This window comes from Thamnophis elegans, chromosome 9 (genome assembly GCF_009769535.1).
Source record: "Thamnophis elegans isolate rThaEle1 chromosome 9, rThaEle1.pri, whole genome shotgun sequence".
NCBI classification, from domain to species: Eukaryota; Metazoa; Chordata; class Lepidosauria; order Squamata; family Colubridae; genus Thamnophis; species Thamnophis elegans.
Genome location: NC_045549.1, coordinates 10,968,838 through 10,988,377, shown reverse-complemented (window position 1 = coordinate 10,988,377; position 19,540 = coordinate 10,968,838). Strand labels below are relative to the sequence as shown.

Here is a 19,540-nt window from a genome sequence, read left to right as displayed (position 1 = left end):
ATTCTATTCTATTCTATTCTATTCTATTCTATTCTGTTTATCCCCAAGCTACAAATATTCTCTTCTATTGGTACCAGAGGTGGTATTCAGACGGTTCAGATCGGTTTGCCCGAACCGGTACTGGAAATCGCGGGTGGCCTCGCCCACCCACCCAGGCTGTATGCTGTCCTATTTAGGCACATTTTCAAGCCAAAGGGCGTGCATGGAAGGTCGAGCGCATGCGTGGATGGGCGCGCTCACATTTGCAAACCAGTAGGGAAAATAAGTGAATACCACCTGTGATTGGTACCCTCATATGTGTTTAAGCCATGCTTCACTATGTGTGATTTATGGAATAAGCCATGATTGGCTCAGACTGTGCAACCAACTAAGCTTCAAACAAACTCCAATCGGGTTTGTGGCAAGTGAATTAGTCTTTTCTCTGGCTCCAGTGAGACCATGTAGAAATTGCAAAGCCATGCAAACTTGGATTGCCTGCAGAGCTGCTGGGTGGGATGGAGCTTGTAATTTGACACATTTGAAAGCGATAGGATGCTTTTTAATTTGGTTCTGATTCAGATGTTACCTGGGTAACAATTGTGTCCCCCGTCTCCACTCCTTCTTGTTAGCTGCTTCTGTTTCATTTTTTCCTGTGGCTGTGCTTGCAATCGGAACATCATATTTCTACGTTGTTTATGTTTAAGTCCATAAGTGCATGTTTAAAATAATTAAAACATGTTTCAAAGGAGACATCCCTAAATTGAAACCGCAATAGAAAGTCACATTTTTTAAAGCCTGTTTGTTGCAACTTCTTCTCATTTGTGGCTGGCTGTGATGAAAAAAAAAATATATAATTGAGCTTTTGTTCTCTGATCCCCTTGGAGACGCTGATTTTGCTGCGCCATCTCTGTACAATTGATCTTAGATCATAGCTCTCGGTAGGCTGCAACCCACCACAGCAAAAAAAGCTCGGTTTTCACTTAATGAGATCGAAGTTCCTGCCTTTTCTTTCTTTCTTTCTTTCTTTCTTTTGCACTGCTTGGGGGGGTGGGGGGGGAATAATCTGGAAATAAACAGGGACTCTCTTGTCGGAAATAATAGTCTAAATGTTGAATCAAGTCGAGAACACGGAAAGCTATCCTGAAACATTGCAAAATCTATTATTCGAGCGAGTTCATAAATGTTCTGTTATTGTCTGGAGTTTTCGAAGCACTGTAAAATTTCTTTCAATCTTTTCATCCTCATCTGATGCTAAGAACAGTGGTCTCTCTCTCTTTTTCTCTCTCTGTCTCAGTCTCTCTGTCTCTCTGTTTCTCTCTCTGTTTCTCTCTCAGTCTTTCTGTCTCTCTATCAATGTCTCTGTCTTTCTCTCTTTGTCCCTCTCTCTTTTTGTGTGTTTTTCTGTCTCTCTCTGTTTCTCTGTCCCTCTCTGTCTGTCTGTCTCTCTTTCTCTCTCTGTCTCAGTTTCTCTGTCTCTCCATTTCTCTCTCTGACACTGTCTCTCTATCACTGTCTCTGTCTTTGTCTCTCTCTGTCTGTCTCTCGCTGTGTATGTCTCTCTCTCTTTATGTCTCTCTCTGTCTCTCACTGTCTGTGTCTGTGTCTCTCTCCCTCTCTCTGTCTCTGTTTCTCTCTCTCTCTATCACTGTCTTTGTTTCTGTCTGTCTGTCTCTCTCTTTGTCCCTCTCTCTTTCTGTGTCTCTCTGTCTGTATCTCTCCCTCTGTCTCTCTGTCTGTATCTCTCTGTCACTCTCTGTCTCTTCCTCTCTCTGTCTCAGTTTCTGTCTCTCTCTCTCTCTTTCTCTCTCTCTCTCTCACTCTCTCTCTGTCTCAGTCTCTGTCTCTCTGTTTCTCTCTCTGTCTCTCTCTTTGTCTCTGTGTGTCTGTCTCTGTGTGTCTTTCTCTTTCTGTATGTCTCTCTCTCTCTCTGTCTCTCTTTCTCTCTCTGTCTCAGTTTCTCTGTCTGTCTCTCTTTCTCCCTCTGTCTCAGTTTCTCTGTCTGTCTGTCTCTCTCTCTCTCTCTGTCTCAATCTCTCTGTCTCTCCGTTTCTCTCTCTGTCACTGTCTCTCTATCACTGTCTCTGTCTTTGTCTCTCTCTGTCTGTCTCTCGCTGTGTATGTCTCTCTCTCTTTATTTCTCTCTCTGTCTCTCACTGTCTGTGTCTCTCTCCCTCTCTCTGTCTCTCTGTTTCTCTCTCTCTCTCACACTGTCTTTGTTTCTGTCTGTCTCTCTCTGTCCCTCTCTCTTTCTGTGTCTCTGTCTGTCTCTCTCCCTCTGTCTCTCTGTCTGTATCTCTCCTTCTCTCTCTGTCTCTCTCTATCTCTTTCTCTCTCTGTCTCCGTTTCTGTCTCTCTTTCTCTCTCTCTCTCTCTGTCACTCTCTCTCTGTCCCAGTCTCTCTGTCTCTCTGTTTCTCTCTCTGTCTCTCTCTTTGTCTCTCTGTGTCTGTCTCTCCCTCTCTCTCTTTCTCTTTCTGTATGTCTCTCTCTGTCTGTCTCTCTTTCTCTGTCTCAGTTTCTCTGTCTGTCTCTCTTTCTCTCTCTGTCTCAGTTTCTCTGTCTGTCTCTCTTTCTCTCTCTGTCTCAGTTTCTCTGCCTGTATCTCTCCCTCTCTCTGTCTCTCTCTGTCTCTCTCCCTCTCTCTCTGTCTCTGTCTCTTTCTCTCTCTGTCTCAGTTTCTGTCTCTCTTTCTCTCTCTCTGTCACTCTCTCTCTGTCTCAGTCTCTCAGTCTCTCTGTTTCTCTCTCTGTCTCTCTCTTTGTCTCTGTGTGTCTGTCTCTCTCTCTGTGTCTTTCTCTTTCTGTCTGTCTGTGTGCCTGTGTCTCTCTCCCTCTCTCCCTCTCTCTCTTTCTCTCTCTGTCTGTCTCTCTTTCTCTCGGTCTGTCTGTTTCTCTCTCTGTCTCTGTCTGTCTCTTTCTCTGTCCTGTCTTTGTCTCTCTCTGTGTCTCTCTCCCTTTCTATGTGTGTCTCTGTCTCTCTCCCTCTGTCTGTCTGTCTGTCTGTCTCCTTTAATGAAAAATCCTCCATGGGTTTGAACATGCTTAAATAGCATCAGAAGATTACAAAGGCAAGTCCATGGAGCATAAGCTTAACTGTATCAACCTCAGAGCTTATAAAAATAACTACTCTGCGCAGGGCCCACTGAACCACACAAGCTGTCTTTTTCAGATAACTGGAATAGCCTCCACATACATTTTAATGTTACATTTTTTCTAATCCAGGGATTTACATCATAATTCCTTCATCGTGTCTGACAGAATACGCTGGACGAGATAACACCGACTTCTTTCCCAGATTGCAAAATATTTTCGTGACAAACATTTTTATCAAGGCCTAAAATTATTTCCTGTATGTCTTTATAAAAAAAAAAAAGAACATCCTTTCCATTTCTGGAGAAATACACAAGAAATCAAAGATGATACTTTGCATTGTAGTTTTTCTTAGCTATGGTTTTATGGAGAACTGCCATCTGGTTCCACAGAAATGAATACAGACTATATACATATTTTTTTTTTTATCAAGTTCATTCATCACTGTTTGGCCTGAAGCCTTTCCAAGGCTTCGTTTTACAATGCAAAATGAGATTTCCTTGGAAATTCGGTATATTTGATTCATTTCCTTCATCCATCCAGCCCCCAATATTTTTTTTTATTCCCAGTAGGGAAAATATTTTTATTGCTCCGTAGCTCTCCTTTATAATTTCTCATGAGTTTTTTCTCCTCACAAGACCTCAAACCATTACCCTGAAAAGAAGGTTATGTTGAGGGATGCCTCTGGATGAGATGGCTGTCATACCAATCAGGACAAGCAGGAGAAGGCAGGACAAGAAGCAATGGATGGAAATTAATCAAGGACAGAAGCAACTTAGAACTGAGGAGAAATTTCCTGACAGTGAGAACAATTAATCAGTGGAATAACTTTTCTCAAGAATTTGTGAATGCTCCAACACTGGACATTTTTAAGAAGATGTTCGATAGCCATTTGTCTGAAACGGTATAAGGTTTCCTGCCTAGGCAGGGGGTGGATAATTGTGGCCTCTTTAACGACCTGTGGACTTCAGTTCCCAGAATTCCTGAGCCAGCATGGTCATAAACAGTGGTGGGTTTCCATTTTTTTACTACTGATTTGCTCATGCGTGCACGGTACTCCAGCACATGCGCAGAAGCGTCTGGGCGGGTAGGCGAAGCCTCCCACCGCCACTATTATGGGTTCGCCCGATCCGGGCCGAACCAGGAGCAACCCCCCCTAAAGAGTCATAGATACCCACTTCTGAGATAGCCCCATTTTCTCTAGATGTGTGGACTTCAACTCCTAGCATTCCCATCCTAAAATGGCTGAATGGCTCAGAATAATGGGAGTTTAAAGTCATACTCAGTAGTGGGGGAATGGAATGTTTAACAGCTGGCGGCACTTGTTTTAAAATACTGTCAAAAATAATCTCCTCTGAAGAAAGCTTCAGGATTAAATTTTGTTTGTTTATTATGAACAATTCCAGGCAGCAAACCATATCTAGAAATACGCCTTCCTTCTCTTATTTTCCCCACAACAACTCTGTGAGAGGACTGGCTCAAGGTGACCCTTAGACTGAGAACTTAGAAGAACATTATTGTCGCTTTGAATGCACACCAATCGGCATACATTTAAATGAATATTTCGTTGCATGCAGCTCTCAAATGGTCACCACCTCCGATATCCACTACATGAGCCTGACAGAATAAATAAATAAGTACAAAATTATGCATACACCCACATATGTTATATCACCCAGAGAAACAATACAGTCTCGTTCGGATGTATACATGCACATGGTAAGAGAAATGAATCTTGCAAGCTTACCAGACAGATGGCATAGGGAACAAAGCAGAGGGGGTTCTTACAGAACCAGTAGTAAAAAAAGATTAATCCCACCACTGGTGTGTGTGGTCTCTAACAATGCTTTGAGCTCTAAGCACATAGCGCTTAGGCTCCCCTCCCTTGATTTTATGTAAGCCGCCCTGAGTCCCCTCAGGGAAAAGGGCGGCCTATAAATGTTAATAAACCTCTAAACCTCTATGCCTGTGATGGCGAACGTATGGCACGCGTGCCACAGGTGGCATGCGGAACCATTCGTAACCTGACAAAAGCGCGCCGACAAAACCGCGTTGCTAAAACTGCAACGTCCTCACCGCGGTGACAACAGCGCGGCGACAACAGCGCGGCGACAGAAGGGTGCTTTACAACAGCGTGGCGACAGAAAGCCGATTTAAGTTAAGGTAAGGGTTAGGGTTAGGGTTAGGGTTAGGGTTAGGGTTAGGGTTAGGGTTAGGGTTAGGGTTAGGGTTAGGGTTAGGGCTAGGGTTAGCGTTATGTTTAGGGTTAGGGTTAGGGTTAGGGTTAGCTTTTGAATGCTAGTAAAAGCATTTTGCTGAGCGCTTCGGAAGGCGCGGATTTGCCCTCCGCGGTTATGTCGGCGCGCTAGGGTCGCATTTTGCTTAGCACTTCGGATGGCGCGGATTTGCCCTCCGTGGTTAGGTCGGCGCGGAAAAGGGATTCGCGGTTTTGTCGGTGAACCGGAACCATTTGTCAGGGCACGCAAGGTGTTGCCCTGTCAGCTGGCCAGTGCGCATGCACACGCTGGCCAGCTGACTTCGGCCTTCTTCTTCTTCTTTTTTTTTTTTTGCAATCTGTTTATTTTTTATTTTTAAACATAAAAATAAAAAAAACAATATTAAAAAAAACCCAATCTCCTCCATTACATACAGCATGTCGTTTGGTTACAAGTGTTTTTGGATCCGTATTCTCAATTACATTTACAATCACAGATTTTTCATCTAGTATAACTAAATACCTCACTTTCATTGTACAATGTATATTCAATTACAATTAATTTTTTTTTCAATAAACCTAATTCCCTTACATTCTTGATTATCTGTTTAATAACAATATACCTTTATATAATCACAGATCCGATATGAAAGAGATTTACCAACCATTTATATTTGTATATCACTGTTTTCAATTATGTATAATTTCACCAATCAACTATCGAGTATGCTTATGTAATGTTGATTATTGTCCTTGTACATCATACATTCAAGACAAAGATGTTATTCCTTCATTTTTCAACAAGGTATTCTAAATAGTCACTTCACATATATACCAATTTTTAATTACTTCCTTGTTAAAATTATTTATCAACAAGATATCTTTGTAATATATTCTTAGGGTTATACATTATATCCCCAATCCTCTATCAAGTATACATAAATTCATTGTTATCCTTATCCATTTTAAAACAAGTTCTAAAGTATTCATATATGTATCAGTCTTTCATTGTATAGAGTTTTTTGAAATGTTAAGCTAGGATTTTTTTTTTCCTTTTTTCTTTCCTTTACAAAGACAGCTAAGCTTCCTCTGCAAATTTGGGAGCGGAGATTTCATTACCCATAGGCAGCTTGTCCCTCTGCTACACAATTAATTTTGGCAGGCTGCCTCTCAGAGTATTGCAAACCTCATCATGGAAAACATGCAAGCAATCAGATTACTGCATACTCGTCACCCTTAGCATAAGGACAGAAACAAAATCTTATTAAGAGAACAGAAACTAGGCAAATGATGCATTTTTATCCAGGGAGGGAGGGGGAGGGAGAGAGACAGAGACAGAGAGACAGAGAGGGAGAGAGAAAATCAAGAATAAATCCTACTTACTGTATTTTTCAGAGTATAAGACGCACCTTTCCCACCACAAAAAGAGGAAGAAAATCTGGGTGCATCTTATACACTGAATACAGCAATTTTAGCCTCCTGAAATCCCACCCCCTTCGCAAAAATCCAGATACAGAGGGTTTGGGAGGCCTGCAAAGTGCTCCTGGGACCTGGGGAGGGCAAAAACGAGCAAAAACAGGCATGTTTTTCCTCATGTTTGCCCCCCCCCTCAGCCTGCAGAAGCACTTTGCAGGCCTCTCAAACTCTCTGCATGCCCTGTTTTTCACAAAAAAAATGAGGCGTGCAGAGGGTTTGAGAGGTCTGCAGAGTGCAAAACCCTTTTTTTTTAAAAAAATTACCTCTTCAAAATCCTGGTGCGTCTTATACTCCGGTGCGTCTGTATAATAAGTGGCCTGTATATCCATTGGCGTATCCTGAGGCAATTTGTTTTTGAAGTTAGAAGTTAGTTAGTCAGACCGTGGATTTATTAAACATTCCTGGGGAGGGTCAAATGAAGATGGTAGCCATCCCTGTCCAATCAGAGCAAGCCAATTTTTGACATGTGATGCCCAAGGGAACAACATAAAGCAAAACTTTAAGCTGTTTGAGCAAACCTAGACTGAACAGTACTCATTTTAAGTCATGTCCTGTACAGGGACAGAGGTGGTATTCCAGAGGTGGTTCCTACCAGTTCGCACCTATTCGGTAGAACTGGTTCGTCAAATCTACCGAACCGGTTAGAAGAGGTTCCACCAGTGGACCCGGAAAGCAGGCCACACCTACAGAAGAGGTTCCAAAAAATTATGAAACCCACCACTGGTCCTTGGATATGATTATTCTACACTATCATGCTCATATTTATAAAACTCAGTGCCTCTGTGAAAGGGAAGGACGACTACTGCGTTTGTGGTGCAATCAGAACATTCCGTGTGTTGAAGTTGTTTTAACGCAAACCAAAGATGCCTTTTAAAAAACAAGTTTCCATCCTATTCTTATGCATGCCAGTGCTGTGTGTGAGGTAATTTAAGGTGGTTCTGACAAGTGCCGTTGGCATCTTCACATGAGCGGCAAGCCACTCCCATCTGGTCACATGGGCAGCAAGCCACTCCCATCTGGTCACATGGGCAGCAAGCCACTCCCACAAAGGAGGCCACACCCACAGAGTAGGTTCGAACAATTTTTGAAACCCACCACTGTGGTATTCCGACAGTTCGGACCAGTTCACCTGAACCAGTAATGGAAATCGAGGGTGAACTGGTCCAAACTGGCTGAACCCATCCACCCCAGGTGTATGCTGTCCTATTTAGGCATATTTTTTAGGCCTGGCGCATGCGCGGAAGGTTGGGCGCACGCAAGGTGAACTGGTGGTAACAAAATGTGATGTCAAACTTAAGGCCCGTGGGCCGGATCCGGCCCGTGGGATGCTTAGATCTGGACTGCGGGGCCACCCTGGAAAGTTTGACACCCCTGTTCTACACTGACAAATGTTTGTGATTTTTGACATGTCTACAAATTGCACATTTCTTGGGTTCATCAGTTTGCAAGCTAAAAGGAATCCAAACCTTATAAATCACCAATATCAGGATTCTAGTTTGTGCTGTTTGTCAACCTCTGCTTTATCCCAAATATTAATGAAAGCTGAGATCTTTAATGCACTTCTCAAAGCCAAGGACCTGACCTTCGTCAAGTAACTTGATTATTAAACATCGATTGTGTGATTTGTAGCATTAGCTACATTCAGCAACCTGGGAACAGTTCCAGGGTTAGTAATGGCATCTTGCATTTTGTTGGAAGAAAAATCCAGTTTGGTTCCAAGCTGGGAGAAAGGCGCTGGAAATAAAATGGAGGTTGACCAGATGCAAGGAAAGAAGGTTTATTTTGATTCCAAAAACTTTACTGACAGAAGAATGTTTCTGGGGTGGCCGATCCCTTGGCTTAAGAATGGATGGATTTTTGGAACTGAACCAGATAGATATTTCTTCCAACACTATTATATCTTGGAGGTCATGTCCTGTTCTTAGAATTTGGGTGGGGGGGAATGCAAATTCTAAATCCCATCTGCTGGAGCTGAAAATGTTTTGTTTATGAATAGATTGGCCCAATCTTTTTAAATGTGTCCAAAATATCCATCTCTAAAGACTTCAGGCATTTGCTGCACCTAACTATTCTTATGGCAGTGTTAAACCTCTTTCCTGTTACTGCCTCATTGTTGTTATTAATGCACTTGGCCAACCAAGTATATAACATGTGGTAGCACAGTGGTTAGAGTGCAGTATTGCAGGCTACTTCTGCTGACTGCCGGGTGCAAGCAATTTGGTAGTTCAATTCTCACCAGGCTCAAGGTTTACTCAACCTTCCATCCTTCCGAGGTCGGTAAAATGATGACCCAGATTATTGAGGGAAATAAGCCGACTCTGTAAAATATGCTTAGCGAGGGCTATAAAGGACTGTGAAGCGGTATATGTCTAAGTGCTATTGCTATTACGATGGTTGCAGCATCTTAGGATAATGTGCAACCAAGATGATGAGGGACTGGAGGCTAAAACATATGAAGAATGGTTGCAGGAACTGGGCCTGGCTAGTCTAGTGAAGAGAAGGACCAGGGGAGACAGGATAGCAGTCTTCCAATATTTGAGGGGCTGCCACAGAGGGGAGGGAAGTCAAGCTATTTTCCAAAGCACCTGAAGGTCAGACAAGGAATAATGAATGGAAACTGATCAAGCAGAGATTCAATCTGAAAACAAGGAGAAATTTTCTGACAGAGCAATCAACCAATGGAACAGAAGTTGCCTTCGGAAGTTGTGGGAGCTTCATCCCTGGAAGCTTTCAAGAAGAGACTGGATTGCCATCTGTCAGAAATGGTGTAGGTTTGGGCCGGGGGTTGGATTAGGTGACCTACAAGGTCTCTTCCAACTCTCTTAATCTGCTAATCTATTAATGTGATCACCATCGATGGGCACTTCACCTTAGCTGTTACAATGTAATAAGGGCTAACCAGAGAGGCAGTTTCTGTAAGCAGGGCAATAAGGATTAGGCTAGAAACAACACCAGAATGTTTCCTTCCTGCCTTCCTTACAGGATTAGCCCTGTAAAGTGGAAAAAAACAAAATAAAATTTATTCCAACAACCGGTTCTCCGAACTGCTTAGAAAGTTAATAATCGGTTCTCTCGAATAGGTGCGAACCGGCTGAATCCCACCACTAGATCAGAGGTATGAATCAGAGGTGAGTTCTGGCAGAGACTAATGCTGGTTGGTTCGCTCAGGGATGTGCCCCGTGCATGTGTGCGCTTGATGCATGCTGTGCGCACATGCACAGTACAACTAAAATTGCTCTGGGCATGCGCAGAAGCAAAAAACAAGATGGCGGCACCTACAGCGCTGCCAGGAGAACCAGTTTGGGTTCCAGCGAGCCAGGCCACCAAGCTACTGCCAAACTGGTTCAAACCGGTAGGAATCCATCACTGGTATGAAAGCTTCTTCTAAGATGATTTACAAAATGTTCTAATTCTCGATTTACAACAATTCATTCAATGGCTGTTTGAAGTTACAACGGCCCTGAAAAAAGTGATTTATGACCGTTTTCCACCTGAGCATTCCCATGATCGCATGATCAAAATTCAGCCGCTTGCCAACGGGCTCATATTTATGACTTTTGCAGAGTCCTGGGATCGCGTGATCCTCTTTTGTGACCTTCAGACAAGCAAAGTCAACGGGGAAGCCAGATTCATTTAGCAACCATGTTATTAACTTAACCGCTGCAGTGATTCACAGTGGCAAGAAAGGTGTCAACCTGGAAGCCAGCCTGGCTGAGGCCATCTTTACTACTTCAGAGTTGCCACAAGACCAGCGGTGGGGGGGAAATAGTTAGCTGTGGTTTTGTACTCAAAACAAAAAAAATTTACTGTGGGAACCAAGGACATTTCAACAGGTGGCGGGGAAGAGGAGGAGCAGAGTAACCAAGCAACCAGGCTGCACCTCTATTGAACAATCTGACTGTTGACTTGGGGAGGAGGGGAACTTTCACTTTTTAATTAGGTGAAAACCACGGGAACTTTCAGAGTTGGTTTTCACCAGTTGTGCCAATATGATGTATCCGATAAATTGTTCTTTGAGGAATCTACTTGCCTTGCAATTCTGCTTTCAACGGATGCATTACTTGGAACGTTGGCAAAAGGTCATAAAATGGGGCAAAATTCACTTAACTCTCTCGCTTAGCAACAGATATTTGTGGTTGTGAGTCCAGAACTACCGTGTTTCCCCAAAAATAAGAAAGGGTCTTATTTTCTTTTGAACCCTGAAATAAGCGCTTGGCCTTATTTGGGGGGAAGTCTTATTATTTTTGAGGCGCAGGAGGAGGCGAGCGTGGTCACCTCTTGGCTGCTGCTGTGATGCAATATTTTTGGGGAGGGCTTATTTTCAGGGAAGGGCTTATTTTAGCGCATGCTCTCAAAAGCCCAATTGGGCTTATTATCCAGGGAGGTCTTATTTTCAGGGAAAGCGGGTACCTATATTTTTTTTTCTTTTTGAAGGCTTTAATTTTCTGTTTGCAAAGGGGAACAGGATTAAACCATCATTTCTTCAAAACATAGAACATCAAGTCAAAAACACATCAGTCCGAATAAAACCCAAGGGCTTCTATCTTGTGGCTCCCATCTTGAATTTTTCTTTTTTTAAATTACCCCTGTGGAAGCCTCTGTAGGATTACAAAAATCCTCATTTGCTCGTTGTCAGGGCAACTGGTGCACTGTAGGTCTTAAACAAGCCCACAGATAAACTCCTGTCCTTTTCAAATCCACAACTTGTCAGAAGCACATCACTGATTCATTTCATCCCTCCTATTTTTATCTCTCTCTCTCTCCCTCCCTCTCTCTTTTGAGATCATTGCAGTTTGTTCCTTTTATAACTAGGTTAGGTTTGATCTTTGACAGTCCCTGGGAACCTGCTAATTGGCGCAACTTTTAGCACACCTTTGCTAAGAAACTACAGTACTTTCTCTGTTTTTTAAATAAAGCATTTAAGACTGTATCAGCCATGTTGCAAATTAATATTCTCCTTGGCCCACCGAGAGATCAGAAGGAAAAACAAGACAGACACAGACGTCAGAGGATAATCAGAACTGCAGAAAAAAACAATTACTGCCAACCTGCCTTCCATTGAGGACCTGAACACTGCAGGAGTCAAAAACACGGCCGTGAAAATATTTACAGACCCCTCACATCCTGGACATAAATTGTTTCAACTCTTACCCTCAAAACGACAGTGTATAAAATATAAAATATATAAGTATATATTCAAGAGCGAGATATAAAGGTGGGGGGGCATAACTAGGGTTGATTAATGAAGGTAAGGAAATAAGAAATGATACTAAATTATATCTGGGTTTGCGTAAATACCATCCCAAGGAAACATAAATGAGTTTTGAAATAGACACCAACAACGATAGAAAAAGAAAGAGAGAGAGGAGGAGAGAATGAAAGGAAGATGGGGGAAAGAAGAAAGAGGTAAGGAGAGAAGGAGAGGAGGGAGAGAAAGAGAAAGAGAGAGGGTAGGTAGGGGAAGAGGAAGAGTAGGAGTAGGAGAAAGGTAAGGGAAGAAGGAAGGGGAAGGAGAGAAGGAAGGAAGGAGAGAAGGGGGGGAGAAAAGAAAGGGAAAATAAGGTGGTGTTACAACAGGCGGAAGGGATTGTAAATAAAGCAACCCAAACTGTATATTATAACCTATAAAATGAAATAATAAATGTATAAGAATGACAAATGTAAAGAAGAATAACAATTATGTGAATGTATACTTCAAAGATATGTAAGAGAATAAAAAATACAAACATTTTTTGGAGAAAAAAACCAACGGTATAGAACACACCAGTTTTTCCCAAACGCCATCACTCTGCTTAACAAATAATTCCCTCAACACTGTCAAACTATTCACTAAGGCTGCATTACTATTACTATTCATCTTCTCAGCGTTCCTATCACCCATCTCCTCCCACTTATGACTGCAGGACTGTAACTTTGCTGCTTGTATCCTTACAATTTATATTGATTTTGATTGTTTCCTGATTGCTTATTTGTACCCTAGGACTATCATTAAGCGGTGTACCTTATGGTTCTTGACGAATTTATCTGTACACTGAGATCATATGCACCAAAGGCAAATTCCTTGTGGGTCCAATCACACTTGGCCAATAAAGTATTCTATTCTATTCTAAAACGAGTATGAATTTAAAATGAGAAAATCCAACATTTGTAGGGTCAGGGTTGGCAACCCCACTTCTCAATCTTTTTGGGGGTGCATTGTTCTGGTCTGCAGGGCCACCCTGGAAACAGTGAAGGACCAGTCCATGGTGCCTCTGCCAGCAAAAATGGAGTGGCGTTATTGCTGGCAGAGGATTGCAGGAGGCTGTCGCAGCTGGAAACGGAGTTTGCAAACCCATTTTTGCGGGCAGAGCCCTTGCGCTACCACAGGTACCCCTGACACGAATGTCATGCTGGCCACGTTCACCCTGGTCATGCCTCCCCCCCAGCCCCTCCAAGGTCAAACACAACCCCGATGCGGCCCTCAATGAGCTTGAGTTTGACACCTCTGGTGTACATGCAAAGAAACAGGGAAAATACAGATAGCGCTTCATCTTACGACCACAACCGAGTTCAAACTTTCTGTTGCTGACAAACAAAGTCGATGGGGAAGCGAGATTCACTTAGCAACCGTTTTACCAACTTGACAACTGAAACAATTCACTTAGCAACTGTGGCAATCGAAGTCATGAAAATGGGGCAAAGCTCACTTAATTGACTCGCTTGGCAACAAGAATTTGGGCCCCCATTTTGGTTCTAAGTCGAGAACCACCTGTGAAATATGACGAGGTAGCTTTTCAGTGCAGAAAACATAGCTGCCTTGTGAATTGCCATCGTGGCATTGTGCTCCTTGCTCAGAAAGAGGAAATGTGTTGTGGGTGGACATTTCTAGGTGAGTCAAGAAATAATCCTGCTTTAAAGCATCCATTTTTTTCTGCCTCCGTTAGAGGGGGAAAGGTAGGCATGGAGAATTTTCTAGTGAGTGGAGCAGTGGTAGTGTCCTCCCGGCATTACTACCGGTTTCAGCATGCAAAACATTTTGCGCACACGCGTTTGATTCGCATACACTCATGCCAGACACGTGTGCACATTTGCATCTAAAATGGTCTGCACATGCGCACAATGTTAGAAAAGGGGGAAAAATCATTTTTTGCAAAGAAGAATGTTCTGCGCATGCAGAAAATCAAGATGGCAGCCGCGGGGATAGAACCGTTTAGGGCTCATGTCCGACTGAGTTACTACCAACTCGGCTGAACTGGGCCCAACTGGTAGGAACCCACCTCTGGAGTGGAGGAAGAAAACATGGCTAATGAGAGGTGAAACTGTCTAATTTTCAAACGTTCTGTGAGAATTGGTTGCCAGGTTCTATATTTTTATAAAAATTTGCAGTTTTTATGAGAACTCAATAGGCTAGATGGATTAAATTAGAAGTCCCAGCAAAGTATTACATGCTGTGGCTATAGAGCCGGAGTGTCAAACTCAAGGCCAGTGGGCTGGATCCAGCCTGCAGGGTGCTTAGATCTGGCCCACGGGGCTGCCCTGGAAACAGAGAAGGACCAGCCTACAGTGCTTCTGCCAGCAAAAATGGAGCACAGGAGGGCCGCATGTGGCTCTCATGAGCTCCGTTTCCTCTGCCAAAGATTTGCAGGAGGCCAGCTCAGCCGAAAGCAGAGCTAATGAGCCCATTTTTGCTGACAGAGCACTCCGGCCATCATAGCCACCCCAACACGAGTGACGTTAAGCTGGTCATGCCCCCAGGCATGCCCCATGTCTCACCCACACAACCCTGATGCGGCCCTCAATGAAATCAAGTTTGATACCCTGCTATAGAAGCACTGATAGTATGAGCTGTACTTTAATAACCACACAGAGGTTTGGTGCTTTCCTAACCTCTCCTTCTTTCATTTTTCCATCATGTTTTCAGCATACATATGTTTCCTGGTGTGTGCCCTGGGTGTGACAGCGGGTGCCCATCGCTTGTGGAGTCACAGATCTTACAAAGCCAGACTGCCTCTGCGGATATTTTTGGCTGCAGCCAATTCAATGGCATTTCAGGTGGGTATTTAGAATGGATTCACACAACTGTTGAACTGTTCTTGAGCAATCGTATAAGACCAACCTTGGCAACCTGAGGACCAGAGGTGGTATTCAGCCAGTTCTGACGGGTTCTGGAGAATCGGTAGCAGAAATTTTGAGTAGTTCGGAGAACCAGCAAATAGGCTGGCCCCGCCCCTGCTTCCTACCGGCGGATCTTCTTTTCTTGCCCTGAACAGGAGAATGGAGCTGGAAAGCAGGTTAGTGGGGTGGGGAGGGAATGGGGATTTTGCAGTATCCTAGCCCTGCCACACCCACAAAGCCACGTCCACAGAACCGACCACTGTTAGGGACCTGTGGAGTTCAACTCCCAGAATTCCCCAGCCTATCATGCTGAGAGTTCACTTAACAACTGCAGTGATTGAGATTAATAACTCTGGCAAAAAAACATTGTAAAACCAGGTGCAACTGTCGGGCATGAAGCATCAAGACCACATGTTAGGTTCCATTTAAGCTGACTTATTGCTCATAAACAAGAATTTAGTCAATTAATAGTCAGCACTAAGGCCGCTTGTGACAACCTGATGATTCCAGGCTAATTCCTTTCTTGACTCCATCCCCAGGCTCTGCCTCTCTTTCTCTTACATTAGCTCACTTAACAACCACCTTGTTTAGTAATAGAAATTTGTGGTTGTAAGTTGAGGACTACCTGGACTTTAACGCTTCCACCCTGTAAGGGGCAAAGGCTCAATGGATGGGGCTGCTTATAGTCTGAGAAAGACGTAACTCTGCTCTTCAGGCATGTTATTGTCCACAACTGAAATGTCCCTTGGGCTGGAATCAGGCTTACAAGTAGCTTCTGCTATTGTCACCGAGATTGTTATAAATGATAATTATAGTTTGTGTGTGAGAGAGAAAATGGGTGCAGAGGAAGAAAAAAAAATACCATGTACATAAATAAAGGGATTGTGAATTCAGTTTTATCCTGAGCGGGCATACCGTATTTTCCGACGTATAAGACGACTTTTTAAACCCAAAAAATTATTTCAAAAATTGGGGGTCATCTTATACGCCGGGAATACCAAAAAAATGAAAGAAAAGAAAAAACAACGCCGCCAAGCAAAAAGCCGCGCCACCACCAGCGCAGACGCCGGCCTTTTAATCGATAACCTCGGCGCTCCTCGCCTGGGCACGTGGATGGATGAGCGCTGGGATGGCTTAGTAAGGTCTGGCTGGCGGTCTGGAGGAGGAAGACGCTGAGCTCAAACTACGAAAGCCCGGCAGTGCGGAGGCCTTCAGCTGGCTTGCGGGTGCCTGAAAGTAGGGGGTCATCTTATGCACCCAGTCGCCTTATACGGCGGAATATACGGTACTTGAGATTGTACAGGATCAACCAGCAACATGATTTGCAGAATTATTTATTTTCCAGTTTTTATTATCCAGATAAAATTTAAGATGCCACTGAAGATGTTGGTTTCGTGGCTCTATAACAGAGAAGTATTTTAAACGACATAGGCTATAGGACAGGGGTCAGCAACCTGCGGTTCTGGAGCTGCATGTGGCTCTTTCATCCCTCTTCTGCGGCTCCCTGTCGCTCAAAATATGTGTCACAAACGCCAATGTGCGACACCCGCCGGGATGCAATTTATTGAGCTTTTCGACCCCCGGTAGGCATGGATAAAACCAAGAAGAAGAAGAAAACAGAACATTTATCTCAATTACATATGCTAGTTTTGTGGTCGCTGAGGAAATAGTCAGCACAGGAAGGGTTTTGTGGCTCCCGGTGTTTTCGTTTCTGTGGGAAACGGGTCCAAATGGCTCTTTGAGGGTTTATGGTTGCTGACCCCTGCTATAGGGTGAGAGATGTCTGCACCTGCTACGGTATTTATATGTTAAAAATAAGCCCACCTGCTCTCCTCCTCAGGTGTGTGAGGTAAAAATACTTCTGAAGTCTCAGAGGAGGTAGAAGCAACAGAATAGCCTGAGGGGAATTTTCTTTGGAGACTAAGCCAGCTGCTATCTTTGATAGTACTTGACATAAACAGATGTTTTTTCCGACAAACAATGCTGTGGCTTGTCCCAAGGATGCTTTTTCAAAAGGCAAGTGACCTTTCTTTGTTTTTCTTTGAAGAGGTTTTTGCTTCTTGTTCCTCAGAACTGAAGAAGCTTCTTGGATGAGAAGTGAAACACATCCTCAAGGAAAAACAAATGAAGTCCGGTTGCTTTTTGAAAAAGCACCTTTGGGACAACCGTGACGGATGACTGAGAATCTCCACAGACAATCATCATCTTCATTTGACGACTCCATTATCCCTTGTGGAATGGCGTCTGGACAACTGAATGGAGCTCGCAGAATGATTTAATGGCCGGATGCCCTTCCTGTCGCCAATGCAGAGTTCTGTTCAGCAGATATATTCCCCGTGTGCCCAGAGAGAGAGAGAGAGAGAAATATCTGCCTTTACCTAGGATTGAACTCACAGCCTCCTGCTTGCTACCTCTAGGCCACCGCATCCACTCCAATCGCCATCGACAATGCTGCCTGCTTTAAAATGCAACATGGGCAAGCGAGGTCCACGATACCAGGATGACACTTAATTTTTCTTCTTCTCTTTTGTGCAGAATGATATTTTTGAGTGGGCCCGAGACCACCGAGTGCATCACAAATATTCCGAGACGGATGCTGACCCGCATAACGCCCAGCGAGGGTTCTTTTTCTCCCATATCGGCTGGCTCTTCGTTCGGAAGCATCGCGATGTCATTGAGAAAGGAAGAAAACTGGATTTCAATGATTTGTTGGAGGATCCGGTGGTAACCTTCCAGAGAAAGTGAGTGATAACGGTAAACATGAGTAGGGGCTGGAGCAGGGGTGGGTTCCTGCCAGTTCTAACCTCTTCTATAGAAGAGGTTCCAAAAATCTACAGTGCCGTTTAGAACCAGTTCCAGCTCCCTCCCCCCGCCCGTCCTCACATCATCAAGTTGAAGAGCGGGAGGAGGAATTCTGGGAGTTGAAGTCCACAAGTCTTAAAGCTGTCAAGTTTGAACACCCCTGGGTTTTTTTTTCTAAAGGGTTAGGGGTGCAAGGGTCTTGTAACTTGACAGCTTTAAGACTTGCACACTTCAATGCCAAAGTTCCTGAGCCAACATGACTGGAGGAGGAATTCTGGGAGTTGAAGTCCACAAGTCTTAAAGCTGTCAAGTTTGAACACCCCCGGGGTTTTTTTTCTAAAGGGTTAGGGGTGCAAGGATCTTGTAACTTGATAGTTTTAAGACTTGCACACTTCAATGCCAGAGTTCCTGAGCCAACATGACTGGAGGAGGAATTCTAGGAGTTGAAGTCCACAAGTCTTAAAGCTGTAAAGTTTGAACATCCATGGGCATTTTTTTCTAAAGGGTTAGGGGTGCGAGAATCTTGTAACTGGACAGCTTTAAGACTTGCGTGCTTCAAATGCCAGAGTTTCTGAGCCAACATTTTGGTTGCTAAGCAAGAGCATTGTTAACTGAGTTTCACCACATTTTACAAGTTGGCCATGCCCACCCAGTCACATGGCTGATAAGCCACTCCCATTCAGTCACATGGCTGGAAAGCCACTCCCACCCAGTCACATGGCTGGAAAGCCACTCCCACAAAGCAAGCCATACCTACAGAAGAGGTTTTAAAAAAAATTGAAACCCACCACTGGGCTGGAGATACACTGGTGGTCTATCATAACAGGTCTTCAAGTCAAAGTTAGCCAGCTATTGGGATTGTAATTGGGCAGAGGATTGGATTAGATCTGTGTTTTTCCATCTAGGCAAGTTTAAGATGGATAGACTTCAACTCCCAGAATTCCCTAGCCAGCAAAGCTTGCAGTTGAAGTCCACCCATCTTAAGCTTCTCAATCTGGAGAAACATTGGTTTGGACCAGGGATCAGCAACCCACGGCTCTGCAGCCACGTGTGGCTCTTTCATCCCTCTGCTGCGGCTCCCTGTCGCTCAAAATATGCGTCACAACCATCAATGTGCGATACACACACTGGCACACGACTTATTGAGCTTTTCAACCCCAGGCAGGCCAACCATGGATATATCCACGAAAAGAAAAAGCTTCAGAAGAAAACAGAATGTTTAATTCAACTACATATGTTGGTTTTGTGGTCGCTCAGGAAATAATCGGGCACAAGAAGGGTTTTGTGGCTCCTAGTGTGAAACGGGTCCAAATGGCTCTTTGAATATTTATGGTTGCTGATCCCTGGTTTAGATGATCCCCAGGGTCCCTTCCAACTCAATGACTCTTATGATAATTAACATTTTCCAACTAAGTGCTTTTATAGTTGCATTAGTGGTTTTTCAGAGGTGCAAATCCATGAAGGAGAGGATTTGTGAATTTAACAAACAAATGCTATTTATAGGGTTGTTATGGTGGCCACGATACATTAATTACTGCACAGAGTTGAGTGCAAAGCTAATGGAAAGTTGAAAGAACTGTTAGAAGGAATGTCCATCTGGGTTCAGTTCCAAGTGGGGAAAAAGACACCGGAAACATGGAGGCTGCTTGGAAAGATGGCTTAATGATGGGCAGGATCCCAAGGCTTGAGCTCCTGAACAGAAAAGGGAAAAGATGCTGAGAATCCTTGGGTTTTATGCCCTCTCTGAGCTTTTAACTTCCTGGGGCACAGGAAGAGTATCCTGATTGGTTGCTCCCAGGACCCAGAGGCCTTAGCTAGCTTTGTAGGTTGTCCGTGTGCCAAGTTTGGTTGAAACTCGGTGGATGGTGCAATGAAGGAGAATGAAA

General features: G+C 43.8%; 1 protein-coding gene across 1 annotated transcript in view; it reads left to right on the top strand.

Annotated features, from left to right (window-relative positions):
• SCD5 (stearoyl-CoA desaturase 5) overlaps nucleotides 1–19,540 on the top strand; it is a 36,126-nt gene that overhangs the window by 9,249 nt on the left and 7,337 nt on the right. Inside the window, exons 2-3 of the mRNA XM_032224569.1 lie at nucleotides 14,659–14,789; nucleotides 17,388–17,593. Coding sequence (XP_032080460.1) covers nucleotides 14,659–14,789; nucleotides 17,388–17,593 — 337 coding nt within the window. The remainder of the gene's footprint in view (nucleotides 1–14,658; nucleotides 14,790–17,387; nucleotides 17,594–19,540) is intronic.